The sequence below is a fragment of the Alexandromys fortis genome, unplaced genomic scaffold, assembly GCF_014885135.2.
Source record: "Alexandromys fortis isolate MF-2015 unplaced genomic scaffold, M_Fortis_MF-2015_v1.1 scaffold_306, whole genome shotgun sequence".
Taxonomy (NCBI): domain Eukaryota; kingdom Metazoa; phylum Chordata; class Mammalia; order Rodentia; family Cricetidae; genus Alexandromys; species Alexandromys fortis.
The window spans coordinates 346,743-374,204 of record NW_026068196.1 but is presented as its reverse complement, the minus strand read 5'-3'; the positions used below and the strand labels follow the sequence as shown (position 1 = coordinate 374,204).

The 27,462-nt window shown below is 40.5% G+C and overlaps 2 protein-coding genes across 3 annotated transcripts in view; one reads left to right on the top strand and one right to left on the bottom strand.

The window, feature by feature from the left end:
• Positions 1–27,462, top strand: part of LOC126492996 (cytochrome P450 3A31-like) — a 287,886-nt gene that overhangs the window by 205,692 nt on the left and 54,732 nt on the right. The window lies entirely within an intron of this gene.
• On the bottom strand, positions 13,384–14,322 carry LOC126493004 (olfactory receptor 2AE1-like). Its single transcript, XM_050129736.1, has one exon. The coding sequence runs from the start codon at positions 14,320–14,322 to the stop codon at positions 13,384–13,386; it is 939 nt and encodes a 312-aa protein (XP_049985693.1).

Genomic DNA, 27,462 nt, shown 5'->3' with positions numbered 1-27,462 from the left:
AGCCCAAGGTGGCCTTGAACTCCTAATATTTCAGCTTCTTCCTCTTAAGTTCTGGAATTAAAGGTGTGTGCCACCACTGCCTGGTCTCTATAGTTAACGCATGGGTAGCTTGCCCTCTGATCTCATTACAATCTGTCTTAATTGGTAGAACACAAACAAAGTATCATACAAGCTACTTTTGGGTTCTCCATGTTCCTGCAAGTAACCACTGTCCCGTATTCCAATAAACTTGCTTCACAAAATTGAACATTGCTATAATTTTTTCTTTGGCCTCTCTTGCATTCTGGGGTGAATAGATGCTGAGTATGCCATGTGTCCCTGAGGAAAAGTATCACACAACCCTTACTAGAGATCTACCAAGGTCATCATACATTCCAGATTGTTTATGTTTTCAAGCAAAGAACTAAGAACTAAACACATTTTTCAAAGTACAGTTGAAAAAGTGAAGAGTCTTATTTCTGAGGCTATATCGATGTCTCAGATTCACAGCAATTACATTATGTGAGTATTTCAGTCTCCTCCTATGGGGATTAACATGAACCTTAAGTCCAATAGGATGGTTCATTGATGAAGAAACCTTCGCCCAAGCTTCACAGTTCGAGCTCAAGCCATAGGGGCAAAATGATGAAAGAAGAGAAATAAATCCTCCAAGCTGCCCTCTGACCTCCATACACATACCATGGACAGGTCATGTACACACAAATAATTAAGTAATTAACTAAAAAATAAATGAAATGAAATCATTTTAGAGACATAAATGTAATTCTCCCTGCTATTTCTGATTGCTTCAGCAGTTGAGAGGTCTATACCCATACATACTGAGCCAAATACTTCTCAGTCACTTACCTCATCTCTGTCCTGCCAATGGTCTCAGTGGATTCCCATACCAGAAGCACTACACTATTTGGCTCCTGGATTCCTCTAGAGAGTTCCTGGCATTTCCCCATTCTTCTTCTGCCTTTTTAAAGTCCTAGTTTCTGAGCTTCTAGGAAGCTGTCCTGCTCTCTATCAGTGACACCCTGTGACTTAAGGGATTGCTGACACTGATTAAATTACTAGTAAGGGTTCCAGGGTACTGGAAGCCCAACATTACCATACCTGGAATTTCCTCAGCAGTGAACTGGGGTCAGACTAAGCACATTTGTGCAATGGAGCCATCAGGAGAGACCAACATGATACACACACACACTGGCAACGATTTGCCAAGCAGGTCTTCCCTTTAGCACACATCACATGTCCTTCTTTAACTCTGACATTATCACTTGCTAGTGAAGCTGCATTAATTACGCTAATAGCAACACCACAAGAACAACAGGAATCTCATAGCCTGTATCCACATTCTGAACTTTTGCCAGCAAACAGCACAACAATCTTGCTCAGATATATTGCCAGGATGGACTCAGCATTGTGACTTCTGCCATCCATGCTAGTTGGGCAGTGCAACCATGCTGAGTGTTCTCTCTGATTCAATACCTCTACTGCAGTCACCTTTCTGTCCCAGCTCAAGAGGTTGGGCAAAAGGGATTACCAAGACTGCTAAATAGTTTCAATCATCATATTTCCAAAGCCAAGAAATACTGGGATCTGGTTTTCCCTGCTATTTGATTACTAAAGCTCTCTGTATTATATATAAATAAATACTATACTTCTGCTATTAAGGTTAAATTCAGCAGTTCCACTCAAGAAGTACATTTCTGACTCTTAAAAAGTCACTAAAGACTTCAGAATGAACCTGGCCTGGTGTGAGCCAGGCATGAAGAAAGAAGAGACCCTGCATGAGAAATTAAACCTCTCCAGCACAAAGGGCCTATCATGCCAACTGAGCCAAGAAAACAACACTAATATGACAGCATAGGGACTTTCTCACAGAAGCTGCCTTCTAGACCTCTCCTGGGAACACCTACTCCAGACAACAACTATTATGTGCTCTGCACATTGAGAAAAAAAATCACCTAATACTTTATTTACTTTAAGTTTATTTGTATAGTCAAGGGAATAATGTATCTGGGAAGAGTTGAACCTGGGGAAAATGCAGGAATATTTTAACTAGGGATCAATTAACCATGATGAACCATTTCTAGAGTCATGGTTAATTATTTTTGGAATACATCTCTTTCTTGCCTCTGTTCATCCAAAACTATGACAAAGTCTAAGCAAACATCTAAGAAGGAGGGTGTCCCTAGAGTGCTGAGAGGTAAGCAGAGCACTAATCTCTGTATTGAAAGACCCTAGAGAAGCAGTTACTATGCCTGCAGATCTCACTGTTTGCAGGCACTGCTCAACTGTAAACCACCTATGGAATGAAAGAAGCTTTGGCAGGCACTTAGTCCATTAGACAGGCTCAGAGCTCTCTGTCCTGAGTGACTATGAACTGCATAGGAAAGGTAGAGTGGTAGGCAACCAGAATATCATGGGCATTTAACTCTAACTCTCCATAAGAGTCACTGGTTTATGGGACTCCACACTGTCCAGACAATGACAGGGCCCTGACCACTGGACCCTCCACAACCCAATATTACACCTACTTAAACTTCTTTGCAGGACAATTTCTGACCTTCCTCCTACAAAAGACTAATTTAGATCCTGAAAATGTCCCTAAACTGGGAAAGTGAAAGCAAGTAGGACTCTGCTGCCCAGCCCCTATGTAAAAAGTAGTGTGTACCCAAGTACAGGGGAGAAATGAAAGTAAGAGGGCACCTACAACTTCCTAGCAAGACAAGCCAGCTCAATCAGTGAGCTCTTCGTTCCATGAAAGACCCTGGCCAAAAATATTAACTGTCAAGTGACTAAGGAAGACACCTGATGTAAACTTACAGTCTCCATATGCACTTGTACACACTCATATACAGAAACAAGTTTGCATGAAGAAACACTGATGTTTTTATTATTTTTATTTAAAAAATATCTTTCCTCATTTTACATACCAATTTCAGTTCCCCAGTTCCCACTCCCTCCCTTTCTCCTGTCCCCTCAACCTTCCCCTCACCCCAACCCCCATCCACTCCTAGGAGAGGGTAAAGGTTCCCATGGAGAGTCAACAAAGTCTAGCACACTGCTTTGAGGCGAAACAAAAGTCCTCTGCACTATATCTATGTTGCTGTGAGGCTGCTCATTTGTTCCAAGCTGCTTATACCCAAAATAATCACTCAGAAACTATATTATTTGCAGTACTCTTTAGCCAATAGTTTAAGCGTATATTTGGCTAACTCATATCTTAAATTAACCCACTTTTATTAAGCTGTGTATCAAATGGCTTACTGGCAAGGTTCTGGTACATCTGGCTACATGGCTTCTCACTTAATTCTGCCAGAGAGAGAGGGAGAGAGAAAGAGAGAGAGAGAGAGAGAGAGAGAGAGAGAGAGAGAGAGAGAGAGAGAGAGAGAGAGGAGAGATCTTTCAGCCTGGCTATATTCTGTTAAGCCACTTAGCGAAAGCAGCTTCTTTATTAAACAATGGCACTAGAACATATTCACAGCATACATCACCTCCCCTTTTCTGTCTAAATAAAAAGGAAGGTTTTAACTTTAATATAATAAAACTTCATATAACAAAACAGGTATGTGGCAACAATTATGGTTACAATATTTATATCTAATTTATCTTCTATCATAACTAAGGAAAACTGTAATTGTAACTATCTGTTATTAAACTTCATCAAAGACTCCAGAAGGATATAATATTACCTAAATCAACAGGAATTGCATTGTAGCCAACTTTCAAAACTCTAGAATTGACAGAGACATCTCGCTGCCTTGACAGTCACCCAAAGTTCTATTGTGTCATTGCAGGCACCCATCTTAAGCCTACTGGACCTTAGTATCCAGCAGACTTTTCCGTGAAGCAGGAATCCCAAAGGACTCTCTTACGTTCTTTTATGCAACTTCAGCAGTCATTTATTCTGTGGGTCCTGCAAGTCTAGTCAAGCAGTTCAGGCAGGAGAAGTTTCTTGCCCAAATGACTAACAAACTCCATAAGGAGCCTCTTCAATGCCTATCTTTCTTTTGAAGTAGATTGGTGCTGCCAGGAGCAGATGTGTATCATTGTCATAAAAAGTTCTGAGTTCTTAAACATTTTAAATGCCATATTCTGGGTCTGCGAGGTTCTTAGAGCTCAGCAGGAGGCCCTGTTCCCTTGCTGAGGGGATCCAGAGAGCCTGCCTTTTTGTCTTTGAGGTCCTTGAAACCCGGCTAGAAAACCTGCTCCCATGTTGGTGGGATCCGGAGAGGTCCTTGGAACCAGCAAGATTCCCTGCTCCCATACTGATAGGATCCTGAGAACTACTCTATTTGACTGCAAGGCCTTGGAACCTGGCAAGAAACCCTGCTCCTGTGCTGGGGGAGGGTATCCAGAGAGAAAGAGATGGGCAGGCACCAATGCAATAATTCCTCCAACATCCTGAAAAGCAACGTGATAACACCAGAATCCAGAGAATACCCAACAGGAAGACTTGAACATCCTAACCCAGAAAAAGTAGAAGAAATCGACTTTAAACATAACCTTATGAAAATGATGGAGACCATTAAACAGGAAGTGATAAAGTTCCTTAAAGAAATGAAAGAGAAGACAAACAAAAAGTTAGAAGAAATTCATAAATCCCTCAAAGAAACCCAAGAAAAAGCAATAAAACAGGTAAAAGAAACAGCTTAACACTTGAAGACCAAAATGGAAGCAATAAAGAAAACACAAAATGAGGTATGGCTTGATACGGAAAATCTGGGNAAAGAATCTGAGACCCTGAAGATACTATAGAGGAAATCAATGCATTGATCAAAGAAAACAGCAAATCCAACAAATTCTTAAAACATTCAGGAAATCTGGGACAGCATGAAAAGACCAAACCTAAAAATAATAGGGGTAGGAGAAGATTTACAGCTCAAAGGCCCAGAAAATATATTCAATAAAATTATAGAAGAAAACTTTCCCAACCTAAAGAAGGATATTCCTATGAAGGTACAAGAAGCTTACAGAACACCAAATAAACTGGATCAAAAAAAATCTCCTCGCCATATAATAATCAAAACACAAAACATACAGAATAAAGAAAGAATATTAAGAGCTGCAAAGGGAAAAGGTCAAGTAAAATATAAAGGTAAAGTTATCAGAATTACAGTACCTGACTTCTCAATGGAAACCATGAAAGCCAGAAGGTCTTGCATAGATGTGCTGCAGATACTAAGAAACCATGGATGCAAGCCCAGACTACTATACCCAGCAAAGTTTTCTTTCACCATCAATAGAGAAAACAATATATTCTGTTGCAGGAGGTCCTTCTGCCCCTTCAACCAATAGCTGCTGTGATACCAGCCCATTGGGGCGTGGTCTCTCTCCCTTTAAAAAAGCGACTATTTCCTCTGCTGGCTCTCTTCACTTCCTGCTCTGCTGGAGACTAGACTCCCTTCCTGGTTGTGCAGATGGCTGTTGTCTGGGACGGTGATCTTTAAGTTTTTTCCCCTTTAAATAAATAATACCCTATTAATCATAACTCCAAACTGGTGTGGCATTGTTCGTGACTTACGCCTTCACTCCTGGGTCAATGAAGAAATAAAGAAAGAAATTAAAATCTTCCTTGAATTCAATTAAAATAAAGGCACAACATACCCAAACCTATGGAACACTATGAAAGCAGTGCTAAGAGGAAAGTTCATAGCACTACGTGTCCACATAAGGAAAATGAAGAAAGCTCACATCAATGATGTAACAGCACGCCTGAAAGTTCTAGAAAAAGAAGAAGCAGACTCGCCCAAAGGAGAAGAAGAGAGGGAAAAAATCAAGTTGAGGGCTGAAATAAACAAAATAGAAACACAGAAAACCATACAAAGAATCAATGAAACAAAGAGCGGGGTTTTTGTTTTGTTTTGTTTTCATTTTTTTTTTGAGAAAATCAACAAGATTGACAAACCCTTACCCAAACTAATCAAAAGGCAGAGAGAGAACATCCAAATTAACAAGATCAGAAATGAAAAGGGGAACATAACAACAAACACTGAGGAAATTCAGAGAATCATTAGGTCCTACTACAAAAATCTGTGCTCCACAAAACTGGAAAATGTAAAAGAAATGGACAATTTTTAGATATATAACATCTACCAAAATTAAATCAAGACCAGGTGAAAATGTAAATAGACCTATAAGCTGCAAGGAGATAGAAGCTGCCATCAAAAACCTCCTAACCAAAAAAAGCCCAGGGCTAGATGGTTTTAGTGCTAAATTCTACCAGAACTTTCAAGAAGAACTAATATCTGTACTCCTCAAAGTGTTCCTCATAATAGAAACAGAAGGCTCACTGCCAAACTCTTTTTATGAAGTTACAGTTACCCTGATACCAAAACCACACAAAGACTCAACAAAGAAAGAGAATTATAGATCAATCTCACTCATGAACATGGATGCAAAAAATCTCAATAAAATTCTAGCAAACCGAATCCAAGAACACACAAAAAAAATCATTCATCATGTTCAAATAGGCTTCATCCCAGAGATGCAGGGCTGGTTCAACATACAAAAATCAATCATTGTAACCCACCATATAAACAAACTGAAAGAAAAACCATATGAATATTTCATTGGATGCAGAAAAAGCATTTGACAAAATTCAACATCCCTTCATGATAAAGGTCTTGGAGAGATTAGGGATACAAGGATCATATCTAAATATAATAAAAGCAATATACAGCAAGGTGACAGCTAACATCAAATTAAATGAGAAGAAACTCAAAGCGATTCTATTAAAATCAGGAACGAGACAAGTCTGTCTGCTCTCTCCATATCTCTTCAACATAGTTCATGAAGTTTTAGCAGTAGCAATAAGACAACATAAGGATGTCAAGAGGATTCATATTAGAAAAGAAGTTGACCTTTCATTATTTGCAAATGATATGATAGTGTATGTAAGTGACCCCAAAAACTCTACCAGAGAACTCCTATAGCTGATAAATACCTTAAGTGAAGTAGCAGGACACAAGATCAACTCAAAAAAATCAGTAGCCCTCCTATACATAAAGGATAAAGAAGCCGAGAGGAAATCAGAAAAACATCACCTTTCACAATAGACACAAATCACAAAAAATACCTTGGGGTAACACTAACAAAGGATGTGAAAGACCCATTTGACAAAAACTTTATATCTTTGAAGAAAGAAATTAAAGAAGATACCAGAAAATGAAAATATCTCCCTTGAACTTGGATAGAAAGGATCAACATACTAAAAATGGCAATCTTACCAAAGGCGATCTATAGATTCAATGCAATCCCCATCAAAAACACGACAAAATTCTTCATAGACCTTGAAAGAATGATACTCAACCTCATATGGAAAAACAAGAAACCCAGAATAGCCAAAACAATCCTGTACAATAAAGGAATTTCCAGAGGCATTACCATCGCAGACTTCAAACTCTATTACAGAGCTACGGTAATGAAAACAGCTTGGTATTGGCATAAAAACAGAGACATTGACCAATGAAATAGAATTGAAGACCTGGATATTAATTCACACACCTGTGAACACCTGATTTTTGAGAAAGAAGCAAAAAAGATACAATGGAAAAAAGAAAGCATCTTCAACAAATGGTGCTGGCATAACTGGATGTCAACCTGTAGAAGAATGGAAAAAGGTCCATATCTGCCACCATGGGCAAAACTCAAGTCCAAATGGATTAAAAACCTCATTACAAATATGACCACACTGAACCTGATAGAAGAGAAAGTGGGATGTAACCTTCAATGCATGGTCACAGGAGACGACTTCCTAAATATAGCCCCAGTAGCACAGACCAAAAGAGCATCAATAAATAAATGGGACCTCCTGAAACTGAGAAGCTTCTGCAAAGCAAAGGACACAATCAATAAGACAAAAGGCAACCTACTGAATGGGGAAAAAATCTTCATCAATCCCACATTAGGCAAAGGACTGATCTCCAAAATATGTAAAGAACTCAAGAAATAAGACATTAAAAATCTAAATAACCCAATTAAAAATGGTATACTGAACTAAACAGAGAATTCTAATCAGAATTTCAAATGGCCAAAAAATACTTAAGGATATATTCTTCTTCCTTAGCTTTCAGGGAACTGCAAATCAAAACAACTTTGAGATACCATATTACACCTGTCAGAATGGCTAAGATCAAAAACACTAATGATAGCTTATCTGGAGAAGTTGTGGAACAAGGGGACACTCATCCATAGATCATGGGAGTGCAAACTTGTGCAACCACTTTGGATATCTATGTGGCAGTTTCTCAGAAAACTGGGAATCAGCAATTACACTCTTGGGAATATATCCAAAAGATGTTCAATTATACTACAAGAGCATTTGTTCAACTATGTCATAGAAGCATTATTTGTAATAGCCAGAACCTGAAAACAACCTAGATGTCCCTGAACTGAAGAACGGATAAAGAAAGAGTGGTACATCTACACATTAGAGTACTACTCAGCAGTAAAAAATAATGACATCTTGAATTTTGCATGCAAATGGAGGGAATTAGAAAGTAATTCTAATTCCCTCCTTGAGTAAGGTAACCCAGACCCCCAAAAAATGAATATGGTATATACTCACTCATAAGTGGATTCTAGCCATAAACTAAGGACAATGAGCCTGTAGTTCAGGATCACTAAGTAATAAGGTGAACCCAAAGAAAAACATATATAGACCCACCTGGAAATTGGAATCAGACAAAAATTGAGGAGCAGGGGGGTGGGGAGAACTTAAGGGAATGGGATGGTCGAGATGGAGGAAGGACAGAGATGAGAGCAAAGAAAGAGATATCTTGATTGAGGGAGCCATTATGTAGTTAGCAAGAAACCTCGCTCTAGAAAAATGCCAAAGAACCCACAGGGATGAACCCAGCTGAGACCTTAAGCAATAGAGGAGAGAGTGTCTGAACTGACCTTACCCTGTAGTCAGACTGATGATTATCTTAAATATCACCATTGATCATTCAGCCAACAAGAGATGAGAACAGAGGCAATGATCCACATGGGAGCACTGGACTGAGCTCCCAAGATCCAGTTAAAGAGGGAAGGGAGTGAGAGTATGAGCAAGGAATTCAAGATCATGAGGGGGACATTCACTGAGACAGTTTGCTTGAGCTAATGGTAGCTCACCAACTCCAGCTGGACTGGGAGTGAATGAGCATGGGAACAACCAAGCCCCTCAGAAGGATGTTGACAGTTGGGGCAGACTGAGGGGCCACTGATAGAGACACTGGGATGTATCTCTACGTGCATACACCGGCTTCATGGAATCCTATTCTCTTTTAATGTAAACCTTGCTCAATCTAGATGTATAGGGAAGGCCTTGGACTTTCAACAGGGCAGGGTACATGGCACTCCCTTAAGGTTGGAGGAAATGGGGGGAGGGCCTTTGGAGGAAGAGGAAGGGGACTGGGAGGAGCAGAGGGAGTCAGAGTTTGGATGTTTGGATTGGTATTTTTTAAGTAATAAAAATAGAAAAAATAAAATCAAAAACACCAATGATAACCTATGCTGGGGCAGATGTGGAATAAGGGGAACACTCATCCATTGCTGGTAGGAATGCAAACTTGTGCAACTACTTTGGAAATTAGTGTGGTGGTTTCTCAGAAAATTGGGAGTCAACCTACCTGAGGATTCAGCAACACCACTCTTGGGAATATACCCAAGAGATGCCCAATAATACTACAAAAGCATTTGTTCAGCTATGTTCATAGCAGCATTATTTGTAATAATCAGACTGTGGAAGCAACCTAGATGTCCTTCAATGGAAGACTGGATAAAGAAGTGTGACTTATCTACACATTAGAGTACTACTCAGCAGTAAAAAACAATGACATCTTGAATTTTGCATGCAAATGGGTGGAAACAGAAAACACTATCCTGAGTGAGATAACCCAGACCCAAAAATATGAATATGGTATGTACTCACTCATTAGTGGATTCTAGCCATAAACAAAGGACATTATTGAGCCTATAGTTCACAATCCTAGAAACGTTAAGTAATAAGGTGAACCCAAAGAAAAACATATATAGATCCTCCTGCAAATTGAAAGCAGACAAGATTTCCAGGCAAAAGTTGCGAGCATGGGGGTAGGAGTGGGGGTTGAGGAAGAGGAGAGGTGGGAGAGAGAAGGGAGAAGGGAAGTGTTGGGGAGAGATTGGGGGAGTGGGATGGTTGAAGGGGAGGAAGGATGGAAATGGGAGCAGGGAAGAAGATATCTTAATTACAGGACCCATTTTGGGGTTGGCAAGAGGCTTGGTTCTAGAGGGGTTCCCAGGTGTCCACTGAGAAGTTCCCAGCTAGGACCCTGAGCATTGGAGGAGAGGGCGTCTGAACTGGCCTTGTCTCTTAATCAGACTGATGACATAGAACTTTCGTCCGGAGACGGATGGTGTAGGAGGTCCTTCTGTATTTGTGTTGCTTTCATTGGTTGAATAAAGAAACTGCCTTGACTTTTTCATAGGGCAGAACTTAGATAGGGAGGGAAAGGAAAACTGAATGCTGGGAAAAAGGAGGCAGGCAGAGAGAGCCGACATGGAGTCACCAGAGTCAGACATGCTGAATTTTTCCCAGTAATCCACGATCTCATGGTGATATACAAGTTATTAGATATGGGTTGAATCAAGATGTGAGAGTTAGCCAATAAGAGGCTAGAGCTTATGGGCCAAGTAGTAATTTAATTAATAAAGTTTTCTGTGTGGTTATTTCAGGGGTTAAGCAAGCTGGTGACAAGTTGCAGTCCGCTCCTCCTTGCAACAGATGGAGATAGAGACAGAGAACCACATCGGAGCAATGGACTGAGTTCCCAAGGTCCAGTTGAAGAGCAGAAGGAGGGAGAATATGAGAAAGGAAATCAGGACTATGAGGGGTTGGTCCACCCACCGAGACAGTGTGCCTGATCTAATGGGAGTTCACCAAATCCAGCTGGATTGGGACTGAACGAGCATGGGATCAAACTGGATCTTCTGAATGTGGCTGACAATTGGAGCAGACTGAGAAGCCAATGATAATGGCACTGAGATTTGTCTCCACGGCATGTACTGGCTTTTGGGGATCCTAGACGATCTGGATGCATACCTTTCTAAGCATTGATGGTAGGGGAGGGCCTTGGACGTCCCACAGGGCAGGGTACCCTGTCCTCTCTTAGCACTGCAGGGGGAGTGGTGAGGGGGAGTGGAGGAGCAGGAGGGAAGTGGGAGGAGGGGAGGAAGTGGAAATTTTGAATGGTATTATTTATAAAGTAATAAAAAAATAAATAAAAAGAAAACTCTGCAAAAAATGTACTGTGCTTTTTTCATCAGGTTTATTAGCAACAGAAAAGAGTCTAACACAAACAACTGAGAAAAAAGTAGTTGCTGTCTCTATACATAATTCTGTAATTCACAGGCTTTGGGAATTGATTTGTGGTAGATGACTAAAAAAATATAAAAATCAGGGAAGCTGAACAACTCACTATTTGATGAAATAAGGTCCAAGACAGAAATCAAGAAAAAAATATAAAGCTATTTAGAATTCAATAAAACTAAACTACAACATACCCAAACACATGAGACACAATAAAGACAATGTTAAGAGGCAAGTTCATAGCACTACATACCTACATCAAACACGAGAGTGTTCTTGTATCAACAAATTAATGAAACATTTGAAAATTCTAAAAAAAAATAAAAACAGCATAATAATTGAGAAGAAACAGTCAAACTCAGGGCTGAAATTAGTAAAACAGAAACCAAAATAAAGCAATAAGACAGTACTATAAAACTCTGCAGACTACTAAACTGGAAAAGCTACACAAAGGGCATTATATCTTTTGCTATGTTCTTAATTTAAATAGAATTATAACATTTTCCCCTCCCTTTTCTTTCCACAACTACCCAGCCACCGTCCAATGAACCCCTGCCATGCCTATACTCTCAAGTTAACAGGATTTTTCTCTTTTATATTTGTAACATACACAAATTAAGAAATACAACCTATGGGGTACATTATAGTTGTTTATCTGTATATAGTTTCAAGGCTGGCCACTCTACATTGGGAAACCAATAACGGGGCTTATCATTTACACTCAATGATTGGCATCACCCCCAGAGATTCAGATTCATAATGGTTATAAGTTCAACATAATAAATATTATCAGCATAAATAATCTACCATATACACAGACTTTAAAAACATGATTATTTAATTAGAAAAAGAATTCTAACATAGCTTCATAGCAAAAGTTCTGGAGAGGCTAGTGATACAAGGGATATATCTCAACATAATAAGTACCACTTGATAGAAGTCCACAGCCAGCATCAACTTAAACAGAAATTCAAAGCATTTCCACTAAAATCAGGAACAAGGCAGCAATGTCCACTCTCCTCATACCTATTTAATATAGTATGTGAAGCTTTATCTAGAGCCCGCTGTGGTTTTATCTTAATATTTTGGGTATGTCATTGAATCTTTATGTCTTTTGGGGGTTGAATCACTAGTTGTTGGTTGGTTTTGTTTTGGTGGTTTAATTTTGAGGCTGAAACTCACTATGATCCTGAGGATAACCATGAATTTTTTTTTTTTTTTTGGTTTTTCGAGACAGAGTTTATCTGTGACTTTGGAGCCTGTCCTGGAACTAGCTCTGTAGACCAGGCTGGTCTCAAACTCACAGAGATCCGGCTGCCTCTGCTTCCTGAGTGCTGGGATTAAAGGCATGCGCCACCATCGCTGGGCATAACCATGAATTTTTGATCGACATGAGTTCAGGGGTCAAGACATTTATACCACCAAGCCCAATTCAAAGCACTCCTGCAGATCTAAGCCAGGATTTTGGGAATGCCAGACAATCACTGTACTGACCGAGCTGCATTATCTATGCCTCCTTTCAAAACATTATTTAGGTTTGGTTTGGGTTTGGATTTACTTTTTCCTTAGCTCTTCAGGAGTTTCATAGTATGTACTAAATAGTATTCACATTAGGAAAAGGATGGCAAAGAAAAGGAATCTGCAGTCAGAAGCCTGTTCAACAGGAGTTGCAACCTTACTGTGAAAAACCAAAAAAGGGCACACACTTTTACGCAGGAAATAAGAGTTTTTGGGGGTTAGAAGATTGGGGAAGGAAAGGGGACTGTATGTGTGCACAGGTGGCCAAGGTTGTATACCTGGGAAGGGATTAGATTGTGGTTTGGTCAATTTTAAAGCACATGAGATGTTTTGTAGAAGACTCAGTGCCCTTCTTAGAAACAAAAGTTCAGGTAAAGGGTCCAAGATGGCAGCACAGCTATTCTATCAGTTTCAATGATGGATATCATATTAGATTAGGATCCATGTTATTTGTGCACTAGTCAAAAAGCATCGGGAATTTGCTTAAATCAGTTCAAGACATACGATACTCAACTATATATTCCAGAAAACTATAACCATGATCACTTGGTGAAAAGATCTCTCCTCAACACTTTTTTCAGAGCCTTAGCAATATCCTTATTCCTCAAAGTATAAATGAGGGGATTCAGGGTAGGAGTAATGATGCTATAGAAAACAGAACCCACTTTGTCTTGCAATGGAGTGCGCTGGGATCGGGGTCTCATATAGGAGAACAGACACGCACCAAAAAGAAGAGAAACCACGGTAAGATGAGAGCTGCATGTGGTAAAGGCATTTCTCTTACTCCCAACTGAACGCATCTGCATGATGCTGTGGAGAATGAGTCCATAGGATGTAGAGACAAAAATGATGGGGAGGAGAAGAAGAATAACGGTGCTGATGTAGGCTGTGTTCTCATACACAGTGATATTCCCACACACCAACTTCAAAACAGCTGGAAATTCACAGTAGAAGTGCTGGATGATTCTTGAGCCACAAAACGGGAAGTTCATCAAGACAGATGTGTGGATTAGGGAGTTAGCAGATCCACTCAACCATGACATGACAGCTATCATCACTCTGACTCTTCTGCTCATGAGCACAGTGTAGCGTAAGGGGTGACAGATGGCAACATAGCGGTCATAAGACATGAGAGCCAGGAGGACACACTCTGCACCACCAAGAGACAGGTACATGAAGTGCTGGATGGCACAGCCCACAAACGAGATGGACTTCTTCCCAGACAGATAGTTGGTCGCCATCTTGGGAATGGTTGTGGAGACATGCATCAGATCCATGAGGGACAGCTGGCTGAGCAGGAAGTACATTGGTGTGTGAAGACGGGGGTCAGCGCAGATGAGGAGGATGGTGAGGCTGTTGCCACTCACTGCAGTAAGGAACACCAGCATGATCAGGAGGAAAAGACAAAGGTGGTTGAAGGAGTCATCAAAGAGCCCTTGAAGGATGAAGTCTTCCAGAGACGTCTGGTTCCACCTCCACATGCTCTTCCTCTCCTCAACCTCTGAGGAATCCAGGAGAGGACAGGAGTGTGATGCGAGGAACACAACTTCACAATGAACACTTTCTTTTTAAGGATAAATGTAAAGATTTTTTTCTTTATTTACATATTTTCAGTTTCTTTGTATATATCCATTGGACATGATACTGGGCCACATGTGGACAATTTGTAGAAGTGTATCTATTTATAATTATGCAACCACTCTAGCTCTCCAACTGATATTTTAAAAAGACAAACCTACAAATCTCTCTTGAAAATCATCATCACTGTGAAGTACCAGAATATCTACATTGTATAGAAGGCCCAACATGGGAGCTGAGGTGACAACTCACCAAGTACAATGCAAGGTGCCATACAAACTTGACTACCCAAGGCTGATCCCCAAGGCTTTTGTAGAATTATCGAGTGTCAATGGGGTTGAAATTTGTGAAATGCTGTCCACTAGACAGGACATGTCCACTGTATTCCTAAACTCACTTGTGTTAGGATCACCTGCATGAGAGCAACCCACTTTCCATCAAGGAGTGTGACACAGTCTGAGTAAGCTACAAACAAAAGGGAGGAACGGGAGGGAGAAGTACATGATAGGGGAGAGGTAGGAGGGAGCCCACCTGCATGCGATCAAGATACATAGTACATGAATAAGGAATTGTGGGGGGGTCTTAATAATAAAAGATTATTAAGTTTTGGTTCTTTCGAAATGAGTCACTGTGTTTCATATTGTTTTCATGGAAACTTAAGGACAGTTTAAAGTAGTAGTTCTCAGCCTTCCCAGTACTGCAGTCCTTTGATACGGTTCCTCGTAGTATTGTGGTGACCCAAAAACATAAAATTGCTTTCACTGCTAGTTATGAATTCTAAGTATTCTTGGTTGTGACTCACAGACTGAGAGCTGCTGGATTAAAGAAACACAGAAGAGTAGTAACATAAAGCATAACGAAGCCGCTCTGTACAGACTCCCCTGAAGATAAGCAGGAGATACCTCCTACATGTATTTGTGCCCACCAAATCGTGTATTATGGACAGAAGAAATAAGGATTGTAGATGTTCATCAGCCAAGATTTCCTATCCATAATTTATCTAGTTCTCATATGAATACTAATAAGATTGATTGCTGAATTGCCTTGGTGAAACATAACTCAAAGGAATCTAAATTGATCTAACAAGCAGTACCCTATATTTCTTAGGCTTTCCCCCACCCTTTTGTATTTTTTACAATATCCTCCTGAGTGCAACAATCCCTAAATCGTGAAGGACAGGAAGATGCTCCTGAAACAGGAAGTAAAGAAACTTCACACATTTAGGAAATGTGAAATTTTCAAGTCTTGAGGGTCCCTTCCCAAAGATGTGGAAACAGAAAAGAGTAACTGGAGAGGAGACCAAGAGGTAACTTGGTAAGCCATGTTACCAAAAAGAGACTCTCCTACAGTCTCTTTGCAGGGCATGCAAAGAACTCCAGGGGTTTGTAGCTCAAACTGAACTTTACTATAATCATTACATCAGACTGTCATGGATTTTGGGCAAGTAGATGCTATGTTTGACCTATCTCACTGGGGAAAATTCTCATATTACACGTACTTAAGATCTACAAGGTCATCATACAATCTAGATTGTTTATGTTTTCAAGAAAAGAACTCAGAACTAAATGCATTCTTCAAAAATTAATTGAACCAATGAAGAAACATATTTCTTAGACCATATGTTAACCAAGGCAGAACAACATCTCATCTTTACATCTATCACTTAAATGGGTATTTCAGTCTCATCCTATGAAGTTTTACATATGAACTTTAAGTCCAGTAAGAAGGTTCGTTGATTAAGGAAGCATGCTCCAAGCTTGACAAACTGAATTCAAACCATAGGGTTCAAATGATGAAAGAAAAAACCTAAATCCTACAGGTTATCTTCTGAACTCCATACAAATAGCAGTGGCACAAATTAATTAGTTAGTTTAAAAAATAAATAAATAATGAAATAATTTTAGAGGCTCAAATGAAGTTCTCCTTGCAATCTCTGATTGCTTCAGCAGCTGGGAGATGTAGAAACACACATACTTATCAATCACTTACCACATCACTATCCAGCCAATGGTCTCTGTGGATACCCTTATCAAAAGCACTCCATTATCTGGCTTCTTGATTCCCTTAGGAAATTGCTGACATTTCTCTAATCTACTTTGGGATCTTTGAAGACGTTTTTCTCTGATTTCTATCAAGGTTGTCCTCTCGTGCTCTAACAGCAACACCCTGTGACTTAAGGGATTGCTGACATTCATCAAATTACTAGTAAAGGTTTCCAGGATACTGCAATGCAAACATTATCATACCTGGAATTTCCTCAGCAGAGACCAGGGGTCAGAACAAGCATATGTGTACAATGGAGCCAGCAGGAGAGTCCACCCTGACACACAAACACGTTGGCTACTATTCTGCAAAGCAGGCCTTCCCTTTAGTGCACATCACTCTGCCTTCTCTAACCCTGGACGTATTCACTTGCTACGAAGCTGCATTAATTACCCCAAAAGCAGCACCACAGGAACAACAGGAATCTCACAGCCTGTGTTCACATTCTGAACTCTGCCAACAAATTGCACCACAATCTTGCTCAGGTCTGTATCCCTATCAGACAGACTATTGCCAGGAAAGACACAACAATGATCTTATGCAAATTATGCTAGTTCAGTAGTACAACCATTCTGAGAGTTCTCTCTGAATCAAAACCTCTACTCTAGACAGCTTTCTATCCCAGCTCAAGAGCATGAGCAGGAAAGATTTCCAAGACTGCAATACAGTTTCAATCATCAATTTCAAAAGCCAAGAAAAATTAGGATTTGGCTTTCTCTGCTCTTTGGATTCCTAAACCTCTCTGTATTATATATAAATGGATACTCTACTTCTGTTATTGAAGTTGAAATCAGCAGATTCATTGAGGAAGACCATTTCTGATTCTACAAAAGTCACTAAAGACACCAGAATTGAAATGGCCTTTGGTGAACCAGACAAGAGCAAAGAGGAAAGCCATCTATGAGAAAAGAGACCTCTCCAAGCAAAGGACCTGTAATGCCAGCTGGGCCAAGATGACAACACTAAATTGACAGCATAGGGACTTTCCCACAAAGGCTGCCTTCTGGACCTCTCCTGGGAACTCCTTCCCTGGACAACTATTATGTGCTCTGCACATTGAGAAATGAATCACTTTAGACTTTACTTCGAGTTTGATTGTGGAGTCAGGGGAATAAGGTATCTGGGAAGAGTTAGCCCTAGGGATAATGCAGGAGTATTCTAACTAGGGATCAATTAACCATGATGAATCATTGTTTTCTTGTTTTGGAATGTATCTCCATCTCTCTCTTGACTCTTTCCATTCAACCCTTTGACATTGTCTAAGTAAACATCACTGTAGTAGGTATCCCTAGAGTTCTGAGAGGCAAGGAAAGCACTGATCTCTCTACTGAAACACCCTAGAGAATGGGTCAATATTCCTGCAACTCTCAGTGTTTGCAGACACTACTTAACTGCAAACCACCTATGGCTATAAGAGTCATAAGGAAGGTAGAGTTTTAGGCAATCAGACTATCACAGGCTTTTAATTCTGACTCTCAATGAGAATCACTGGTTAATGGGACTCCACAATTTCTACACAATGACAGGGCCCTAATGAATGGATCATCCACAACACAATATTACACCTAGTTAATCTTTGCACAAGTTCTGGTCTTCTTCCTATGAAATACTAATTTGGGTAGTGAAGATGTAGCTCAACTAGAACAGTGAAAGCAAGTGGAACTCTGTTTGCTGCCCAGCCCCTATGTAAAAAGTAGCATGTACTAGAAACCCAAGTACAGGGGAGAAATAAAAGCAAGAGAACACCTACAACTTACAAGAAAGCCAACTAGCTCAATCAGTGTACTCTAGGTTCCGTGAAACAGCCTGTCTCAAATATATTGTGTCATGTGCCTAAGGAAGACAACTGATAGAAACCTACAATCTCCATACACATTTGTACACACTCATGTACAGAAACAAGTACACACAAAGAAAGACTGATATTTATGGCTCTCTCTCAGCACCCAAAGCTGATGCAAGGCTCCCTGAATTATTATGTCCTGGCTTTCCAGGATCCAGAATTGCTCAGTCTCAAACAGTAAGCTGCCTCTCAAGATGACACCTGGCTATAGCATTCTGAATAAGGGGAGCAGTGAAATTGGTTTCTGCTGCACTGCTAGCCTGAGAAGTGATTCCCACATCAATCTCTAAACTGGATGTAAAGCTTGTAAGAACCACGGTTTGACCCTGTATGTACAACTACCAGTCTTTTGATACTAAGGGTGCCTGGCTCAACTTGTAGCTGTGTGTATGTATTATGAAAGTGTACATATATCTTTGTGTGCACATGTTTGTCCACAGATGTGGAAGCTGGAAGTGATACCTGGCTCCTTCTACAGAGAAACCTAGAGTTTCTGATTCTGGAAAAATACACCAGGAACAGGGACACCAGATTACTGCAGTGGAGCTGGAGACAGGGGTCAGTGATTAAACTGCCTGCAGCTCCAGAATGAGGACCTGAGTTCGTACCGCAGAACACATGTACAAGTCAGACATGGTAGCGTGCGTTGTAATCTCAGCATTTCTATTAGCAGATGAGAGGGGAAGAAAGGACAGTCATCTGCCTAACTGTTTTTCTTGTTTTATTTTTTTAAATATCTTTTTCATTTTATAATACCAATCCAAGTTCCCACTCTCTCCCTTCCTCCCATCCTTTCCACCCTACTTCCATCCTTTCTACCCTCCTCCCATCTAAGGCACCACTCCTCAGAGGAGGTAAGGCACATTGCTTTGAGAAAGGCCAAAGTCCTATCTACTATATCTGGGCTGAAAAGGTATCCCTCTAAAGAGAATGGGTTACAAAAAGCCAGTACAAGCAGTAGGGATGAATCCTGGTTCCACTGCCAGTAGCCCCTCAGTCTGCTCCAGTTATACAACAGTCATCTAATTTCCAAGAGCCTAGGTTGGTCCTATGTTGGTTCCTTCCTGGTATGGTCAGAGCTGGTGAGCTACCATTAGCTCAAGTAATTTATTATTATTATTTTTTTTCATGTGTATTTAACATGTGGGACTTTCCATGTTTCTACACTGTCCTTGTGTTATCATTCTTAATGGTCCCAGCCATGACCATCTTGCTCTGGTGATAAGGGAAAGCTGAAGACTAGGTGTCTTCTTGGTTCTTGATAACATCTTGAGTCCATGTACCAGTTGTCCTGCATAGGAAAGATGTGCTACTGCTGGTGCCAGTGGCAACACTGGCTCATGTCCATTAAAGTGTTATTTCTTAAATCTCCCAGCAGCTTCTAGGAGGTAGGCACTATTGTCTTCACTTTGTATAGGAGCACAAATTTTTTTTTAAATATTTATTTATTATGTATACAATATTCTGTCTGTGTGTATGCGTGCAGGCCAGAAGAGGGCACCAGATCTCATTATAGATGGTTGTGAGCCACCATGTGGTTGCCGGGAATTGAACTCAGGACCTTTGGAAGAGCAGGCAATGCTCTTAACCACTGAGCCATCTCTCCAGCCCCCTATTATTATTATTATTATTGAAAAACATTTCCAGCTCCCATTTCCCTACCCCCACTCCTCTCTCCCTATCCCCACTCTTTTCCCCCTCCCTCTCTAGTCCGAAGAGCAGTCAGGGTTCCCTGCCCTGTGGAAAGTCCAAGGTCCTCCCCGCTCCACCCAGGTCTAGGAAGGTGAACATCCAAACTGGCTAGGCTCCCACAAAGCCAGAACATGAAGTAGGATCAAAACCCAGTACCATTGTCCTTGGCTTCTCAGCAACCCTCATTGTCCACCATGTTCAGAGAGTCCGGTTTTATCCCATGCTTTTTCAGTCCCAGTCCAGCTGGCCTTGGTGAGCTCCCATTAGATCAGCCCCACCGTCGGAGTGGGTGGGTGCACCCCTTGAGGTCCTGACTTCCTTGCTCATGTTCTCCCTCCTTCTGCTCCTCATTTGGACCTTAAGAGCTCAGTCCGATGCTCCAGTGTGGGTCTCTGTCTCTATCTCCATCCATTGCCAGATGAAGCTTCTATGTTGATATGCAAGATATTCATCAGTATGGCTATAGGAAAGGGCCATTTCAGGCTCCCTCTCCTCAGCTGCCCAAGGAACTAACTGGGGACATCTCCATGGACACCTGGGAGCCCCTATAGAGTCAAGTCTCTTGCCAACCCTAAGATGGCTCCCTTAATTAGAATATATACTTCCCTGCTCCCATATCCACCCTTCCTTTATCCCAAACATCCCATTCCCCCAAGCTCCCCCCATCCTCCCCTTCTCACTTTTCTCTCCCCATTTCCCCTTACCCCCATCGCACCCCACCTCCAAGTTCCCAATTTTTGCCCGGCAATCTTGTCTACTTCCAGTATCCAGGAGGATAACTATATGTTTTTCTTTGGGTTCATCTTCTTATTTAGCTTCTCTAGGATCACTAATTATAGGCTCAATGTCCTTTATTTATGGCTAGAAACCAATTATGACTGAGTACATCCCATTTTCATCTTTTTGGGTCTGGGTTACCTCACTCAGGATAGTGTTGTCTATTTCCATTCATTTGTATGCAAAATTAAAGATGTCATTGGTTTTTACTGCTCTAATATGTATTTATTCCACACTTTCTTCATCCATTCTTCCATTGAAGGGCATCTAGGTTGTTTCCAGGTTCTGGCTATTACAAATAATGCTGCTATGAACATAATTGAACAAATGCTTTTGTAATATGATGGGGCATCTCTTGGGTATATTCTCAAGAGTGGTATTGCTGAATCCTGAGGTAGGTTGACTCCCAATTTTCTGAGAAACTGCCACACTGATTTCCAAAGTGGTTGCACAAGATTGCATTCCCACCAGCAATGGATAAGTGTACCCCTTACTCCACAACCTCTCCAGCAAAGGCTATCATTGGTGTTTTTGATTTTAGCCATTCTGACAGGTGTAAAGTGGTATCTCAAAGTTGTTTTGATTTGCATTTCCCTGATCACTAAGGAGGTTGAGCATGACCTTAAGTATCTTTTGACCATTTGAAGTTCTTCTATTGAGAATTTTCTGTTCAGTTCAGTGCCCCATTTTTTAATTGGGTTAATTAGCATTTCAAAGTCTAGTTTCTTGAGTTCTTTATATATTTTGGAGATGAGACCTTTGTCTGTTGCGGGGTTGGTGAAAATCTTCTCCCAGTCAGTGGGCTGCCTTTTTGTCTTAATGATAGTGTCCTTTGCTTTACAGAAGCTTCTCAGTTTCAGGGGGTCCCATTTATTTAATGTTGCCCTCAATGTCTGTGCTGCTTGGATTATACATAGGAAGAGATCTCCTGTGCCCATATGTTGTAGAGTACTTCCCACTTTCTCTTCTATCAGGTTAAGTGTGTTCAGATTGATATTGAGGTCTTTGATCAATTTGGACTTGAGTTTTGTGCATGGTGATAGATATAGATCTAATTTCATTCTTCTACAGGTTGACATCCAGTTATGCCAGCACCATTTGTTGAAGATGCTTTCTTTCTTCCATTGTATACTTTTAGCTCCTTTATCGAAAATCAGGTGTTCATATGATTGAGAGTTAAAATCCAGGTCTTCTATTTGATTCCATTGGTCAACTTTCTGTTTTTATGCCAATACCAAGCTGTTTTCAATACTGTGGCTCTGTAATAGAGTTTGAAGTCAGGGATGGTAATGCCTCCAGAAGTTTCTTTATTGTATAAGATTGTTTTGGCTATCCTGGATTTTTTTGTTTTTCCATATAAAGTTGATTATTGTCCTCTCAAGATCTGTGAAGAATTTTGATGGGACCTTGATGGGGATTGCACTGAATCTATAAATTGCCTTCGGTGGAATTGCCATTTTTACGATGTTGATCTTGTATCCTGCCACATTCCTAAAGGTGTTTATCTTTAGGAATCAACTCCAAAAAATCAACTCCAAAGAATCAGTTTAAGATCAACTCCAAAAAATCAGTTGCCTTCCTATACACTAAGGATAAAGAAACAGAGAGGGAAATCAGAGAAGCATCACCTTTCATGATAGCCACAAAGAGCATAAAATATCTTGGGGTAACCCTGACCAAGGAAGTGAAGGATCTATTTGACAAGAACTTTAAGACTTTGAAGAAAGAAATAGAAGAGGATACCAGAAAATGGAAGGATCTCCCTTGCTCTTGGATTGGGAGGATCAACAGAGTAAAAATGGCAGTTCTACCAAAAGCAATATATAGATTCAATGCAATCCCCATCAAAATCCCATCAAAATTCTTCACAGATCTGGAGAAGACAATAATCAACTTTATATGGAAAAACAAAAAACCCAGGATAGCCAAAACAATCTTATACAATAAAGGAACGTCTGGAGGCATTACCATCCCTGACTTCAAACTCTATTACAGAGCTACAGTATTGAAAACAGCTTGGTATTGGCATAAAAACAGAGAAGTCGACCAATGGAATCGAATAGAAGACCCTGACTTTAACCCACAAACATATGAACACCTGATTTTCGATAAAGGAGCTAAAAGTATACAATGGAAAAAAGAGAGCATCTTCAACAAATTGTGCTGGCAAAACTGGATGTCAATCTGTAGAAGAATGAAAATAGACCCATATCTATCACCATGCACAAAACTCAAGTCCAAGTGGGTGAAAGACCTCAATATCAGTCCAAACACACTGAACCTGATTGAAGAGAAAGTGGGAAGTACTCTACAACACGTGGGCACAGGAGACCACTTCCTACGTATAACCCCAGCAGCACAGACAGTAAGGGCCTCATTGAATAAATGGGACCTCCTGAGACTGAGAAGCTTCTGTAAAGCAAAGGACACTGTTGCTAAGACAGAAAGGCAACCCACTGACTGGGAGAAGATCTTCACCAACCCCACAACTGACAAAGGTCTGATCTCCAAAATATATAAAGAACTCAAGAAACTAGACCGTAAAAGGCTAATCAACCCAATTATAAAATGGGGCACTGAGTTGAACAGAGATCTCTCAACAGAAGAAGTTCAAATGGCCAAAAGACACCTAAGGTCATGCTCAACTTCCTTAGCGATCAGGGAAATGCAAATCAAGACAACTTTAAGATACCATCTTACACCTGTCAGAATGGCGAAAATCAAAAACACCAATGATAGCCTTTGCTGGAGAGGTTGTGGAGAAAGGGGTACACTCATCCATTGCTGGTGGGAATGCAAACTTGTGCAACCACTCTGGAAAGCAGTGTGGAGGTTTCTCAGGAAATTTGGGATCAACCTACCCATGGACCCAGCAATACCACTCTTGGGAATATACCCAAGAGAGGCCTTATCACACAACAAAAGTATATGCTCTACTATGTTTATAGCAGCATTGTTTGTAATAGCCAGAACCTGGAAACAACCTAGATGCCCTTCAATTGAAGAATGGATGAAGAAAGTATGGAATATATACATATTAGAGTACTACTCAGCAGTAAAAAACAAGGACTTCTTGAAGTTTGCAGGCAAATGGATGGAAATAGAAAACACCATCCTGAGTGAGGTAAGCCAGACCCAAAAAGAGGAACATGGGATGTTCTCACTCATATTTGGTTTCTAGCCATAAATAAAGGACATTGAACCTATAATTCGGGTTCTTAGAGAAGCTAAATAAGAAGGAGAACCCAAAGAAAATCATATAGGCATCCTCCTGAATATTAAACTTCATCAGGCGATGAAAGGAGACAGAGACAGAGACCCACATTGGAGCACCGGACTGAAATCTCAAGGTCCAAATCAGGAGCAGAAGGAGAGTGAGCACGAGCAAGGAACTCAGGACCGCGAGGGGTGCACCCACACACTGAGACAATGGGGATGTTCTATCGGGAACTCACCAAGGCCAGCTGGCCTGGGTCTGAAAAAGCCTGGGTTAAAACCGGACTCGCTGAACATAGCGGACAATGAGGACTACTGAGACATCAAGAACAATGGCAATGGGTTTTTGTTCCTACTGCACGTATTGGCTTTGTGGGAACCTAGGCAGTTTGGATGCTCACCTTATGAGACCTGGATGGAGGTGGGTGGTCCTTGGACTTCCCACAGGGCAGAGATCCCTGATTGCTCTTTGGGCTGACGAGGGAGGGGGACTTAATTGGGGGAGGGGGAGAGAAAGGGGAGGCGGAGGTGGAGAAGAGACAGAAATCTTTAATAAATGAAAAAAAAAGAGCTCAAAGAAGCCCTCCTCTGACAGTCTTGTCAATGCCTGGCTTCATTAGAATCACCAAGGAACTTTACAACTCATTTATATGGTCTGAGATGTTTCTCAGTTGGCAAAGTTCTTCCCTAGCATCCACAAAGTCCCGTTTCTCCTCCATAGTACTGCATGAGGTAGCTGTGGTGGTGCATTCCTGTAATCCTTGCACGCATGAGGTGGAGGCAAGAAGATCAGAAGTCCAACCATTTCCTGGCCACTTATTGAATTTGAAGCCAGCGTGTGTTACAGGATACCTGGTCTCAAAAAATAAAATAAATAAATAAAAATTCATGATGCCTGGCTATTTCTGAAATCCTGAAATAATTCACCCATAGTTTGGCTTTAAAAGCTCATTGCTAGCTCAGCATGTGAGACCAAGTTGAGAATCGTTATTTTAAAGCACAATTGCTAGGGCTCAAGAGATGGCTCCGCAGTTATGAACACTTGGTGCTCTTGAATAGGACCTGGGTTCAGTTCTTAGCCCCTACATAGTGCCTCACAACCATTTTCAACTACAGTTACAAGGGCTTGGGAGTGCTTCTTTGACTTCTGTTGAGACTGCACACATGTGATATACATGCAGATGTGTAGACAAACATTCCTGTACATAAAATAAAAATAAATGAATCTTTCCAAAGTTGCTGGTTATGATGAACTCCAACTTAAATGGACATCTTGACAGTTCTGTCTTACTTCTCTGGAGTTCTTGCTCCAGAAAACAGGTAGTTGTCATATTTCCATAGATCATGTATCTTTCCCACTTTTATTCTTATCCATTCCTAAATCAATATTCTTCTTCTTGAGATTCTTTCCTCGCTTATTTTATGCTCTACTTTTGGCTCCTTCAGGCATTTTCCATAACTTATGCTAACGCTTCGTCATTAAAGCCACCAGTTTGGTTCTGTTTGTTCTCTCTGTATTGAAGAATATTATTTTTTTTTTTTTTAATCACCTTATCTTATATCTTGCACAAACTATAAAAACTATAACTGGTTCTTTGAAGAGAGTTTGTTCATTGAAATCTCCAGTAAATGGTTTAAAGTTTGGTTAACAATTATAAAATTCTTTCAAGAAAACTTTAAGCCAATTAAATCTTTAAAAGATACCATTAGTATGTATATATATATATATTGAGTTTTCTTCAAGACAGGTTTCTCTGTAGCCTTGGAGCCTGTCCTCGAACTAACTCTTGTAGACCCGGCTGGCTTCAAACTCACAGAGATCCACCTGCCTCTGCCTCCCGAGTGCTAGGATTAGAAGCCTGTGCCACCACTACTCTGCTTAGTATGTATATTTTTATAAACATCTGTTTTGAATGCCTCTACACATGTACACTACATAATATTTTAAAGGAATATGATAGAGCATTTGGAAAAAAAGTTTGTATTTTCTGAAAAAATGTTTCTGTTCATGCAATAGGATAGCTAAAATTTACAGGACTTGTGTATTAGGATTTGTCTTCTCTTTGTCAATTAATTTTATTCATGGATGATTAGAGGGATGGGAATGTTATTTTGTGATTTGTGGCTTATGGCAGATGTGTCATTTTACTTCCATACAACTTCACTTATTTTACAACTTTCTCACTAAAGCATTTAAATCATAAGCATGTACAGGGATTTAGACAGACAATACATGGTACTAATTTTGAGAATCCATGACAAACCTAACACAGGAAGATGCAGTGGGAAGGTCCAGTCATCTTAAATTTGACAATTCTCTATATCCAGGACAACTTTGCTCCGCTTTCTTCTCCTGTGATAAGAAGATAACTCTGTTGGAGGCATTTCCCTACCAACTCTGAATAGCAAGAGACTAAAACAGCATGGCAAACCCTGGAGAACTCAGAATCCTTCATTAAAGCCATCCTTGTGAGACAAAGGTAGACTCTAGAAAAGCAAGCAATTATCTGTCTTTCTAAAGCCTTGTCTAGACGAATTCAACTGCAGTGGTGACATATGATCTAGGAGCTGAGGACTGTCCACAGATTTGAAGTGTCTCTTCCCAGAGTTAGCTTGCAAGCATCAACAAATCGAAAATAGCATTTCAGGGCTTAGAAATATAATACGACATAATAACTAGGAATTAGGTTCAAAATATTAAACTTGTCTGTTTTGCTCTAAATCAACACAGGACAGAAATAACATGAACCAACATGACTTCATCTCAGGTCCCGTATACAGTAGATTCTCAATCAACATTTACCCAATGCACTGTTTGGATGTATGCTTTCACTGTAAGACTTTAAGACAATTCTGAAGCCATTTTTGACAATTCTGAAACCTCTCAGCATCTATGCCATAGTGCTTCCCCTCCTCCCCTGGGAACCAAGGACCTAACAGCTACACTCCCACGTACTCAGTTCCTGAACAATTACCCATATACGTATGCTTTGGTTTGGTCCCCTGGGAAACAGGGTCAAAATGACCTCTTACCTCATCTGATCTGGCAACAGCTCTCCAGTCAATTATTGGTAATAGCCCTTTCAAATAAGCCAATCAGGATAGTCAAAGAACAACCCCCCTTGCTTCTGTGGCCCCTTTAAAAGTAGACTGTACCCGCTATTCGAGGTCTCTCGGCTTTCCGAATGCTGGGGGACCCTGTCATTACAGAATTAATAAAATCCTCATGCTTTTGCATCGGCTGTAGTGTGTGAGATGGTCTCTGGGGGCGACTCCTTCTCGGTGTTTGGACGCTAGAGTCCAACATCACCATCTAGTTGACATTTCTTGGAAAGAATAAGAAAGTCACAATATTTTATGTTAAACACAGCTTTTATGTTTCTTCAAAGAATTTTCATCCTGATTTTTTTAAGCTTTTCTTCTGGGCTTGCTGTTAGTTTACTCATTGATTTTTCTTATTTTTTTTTTTTTT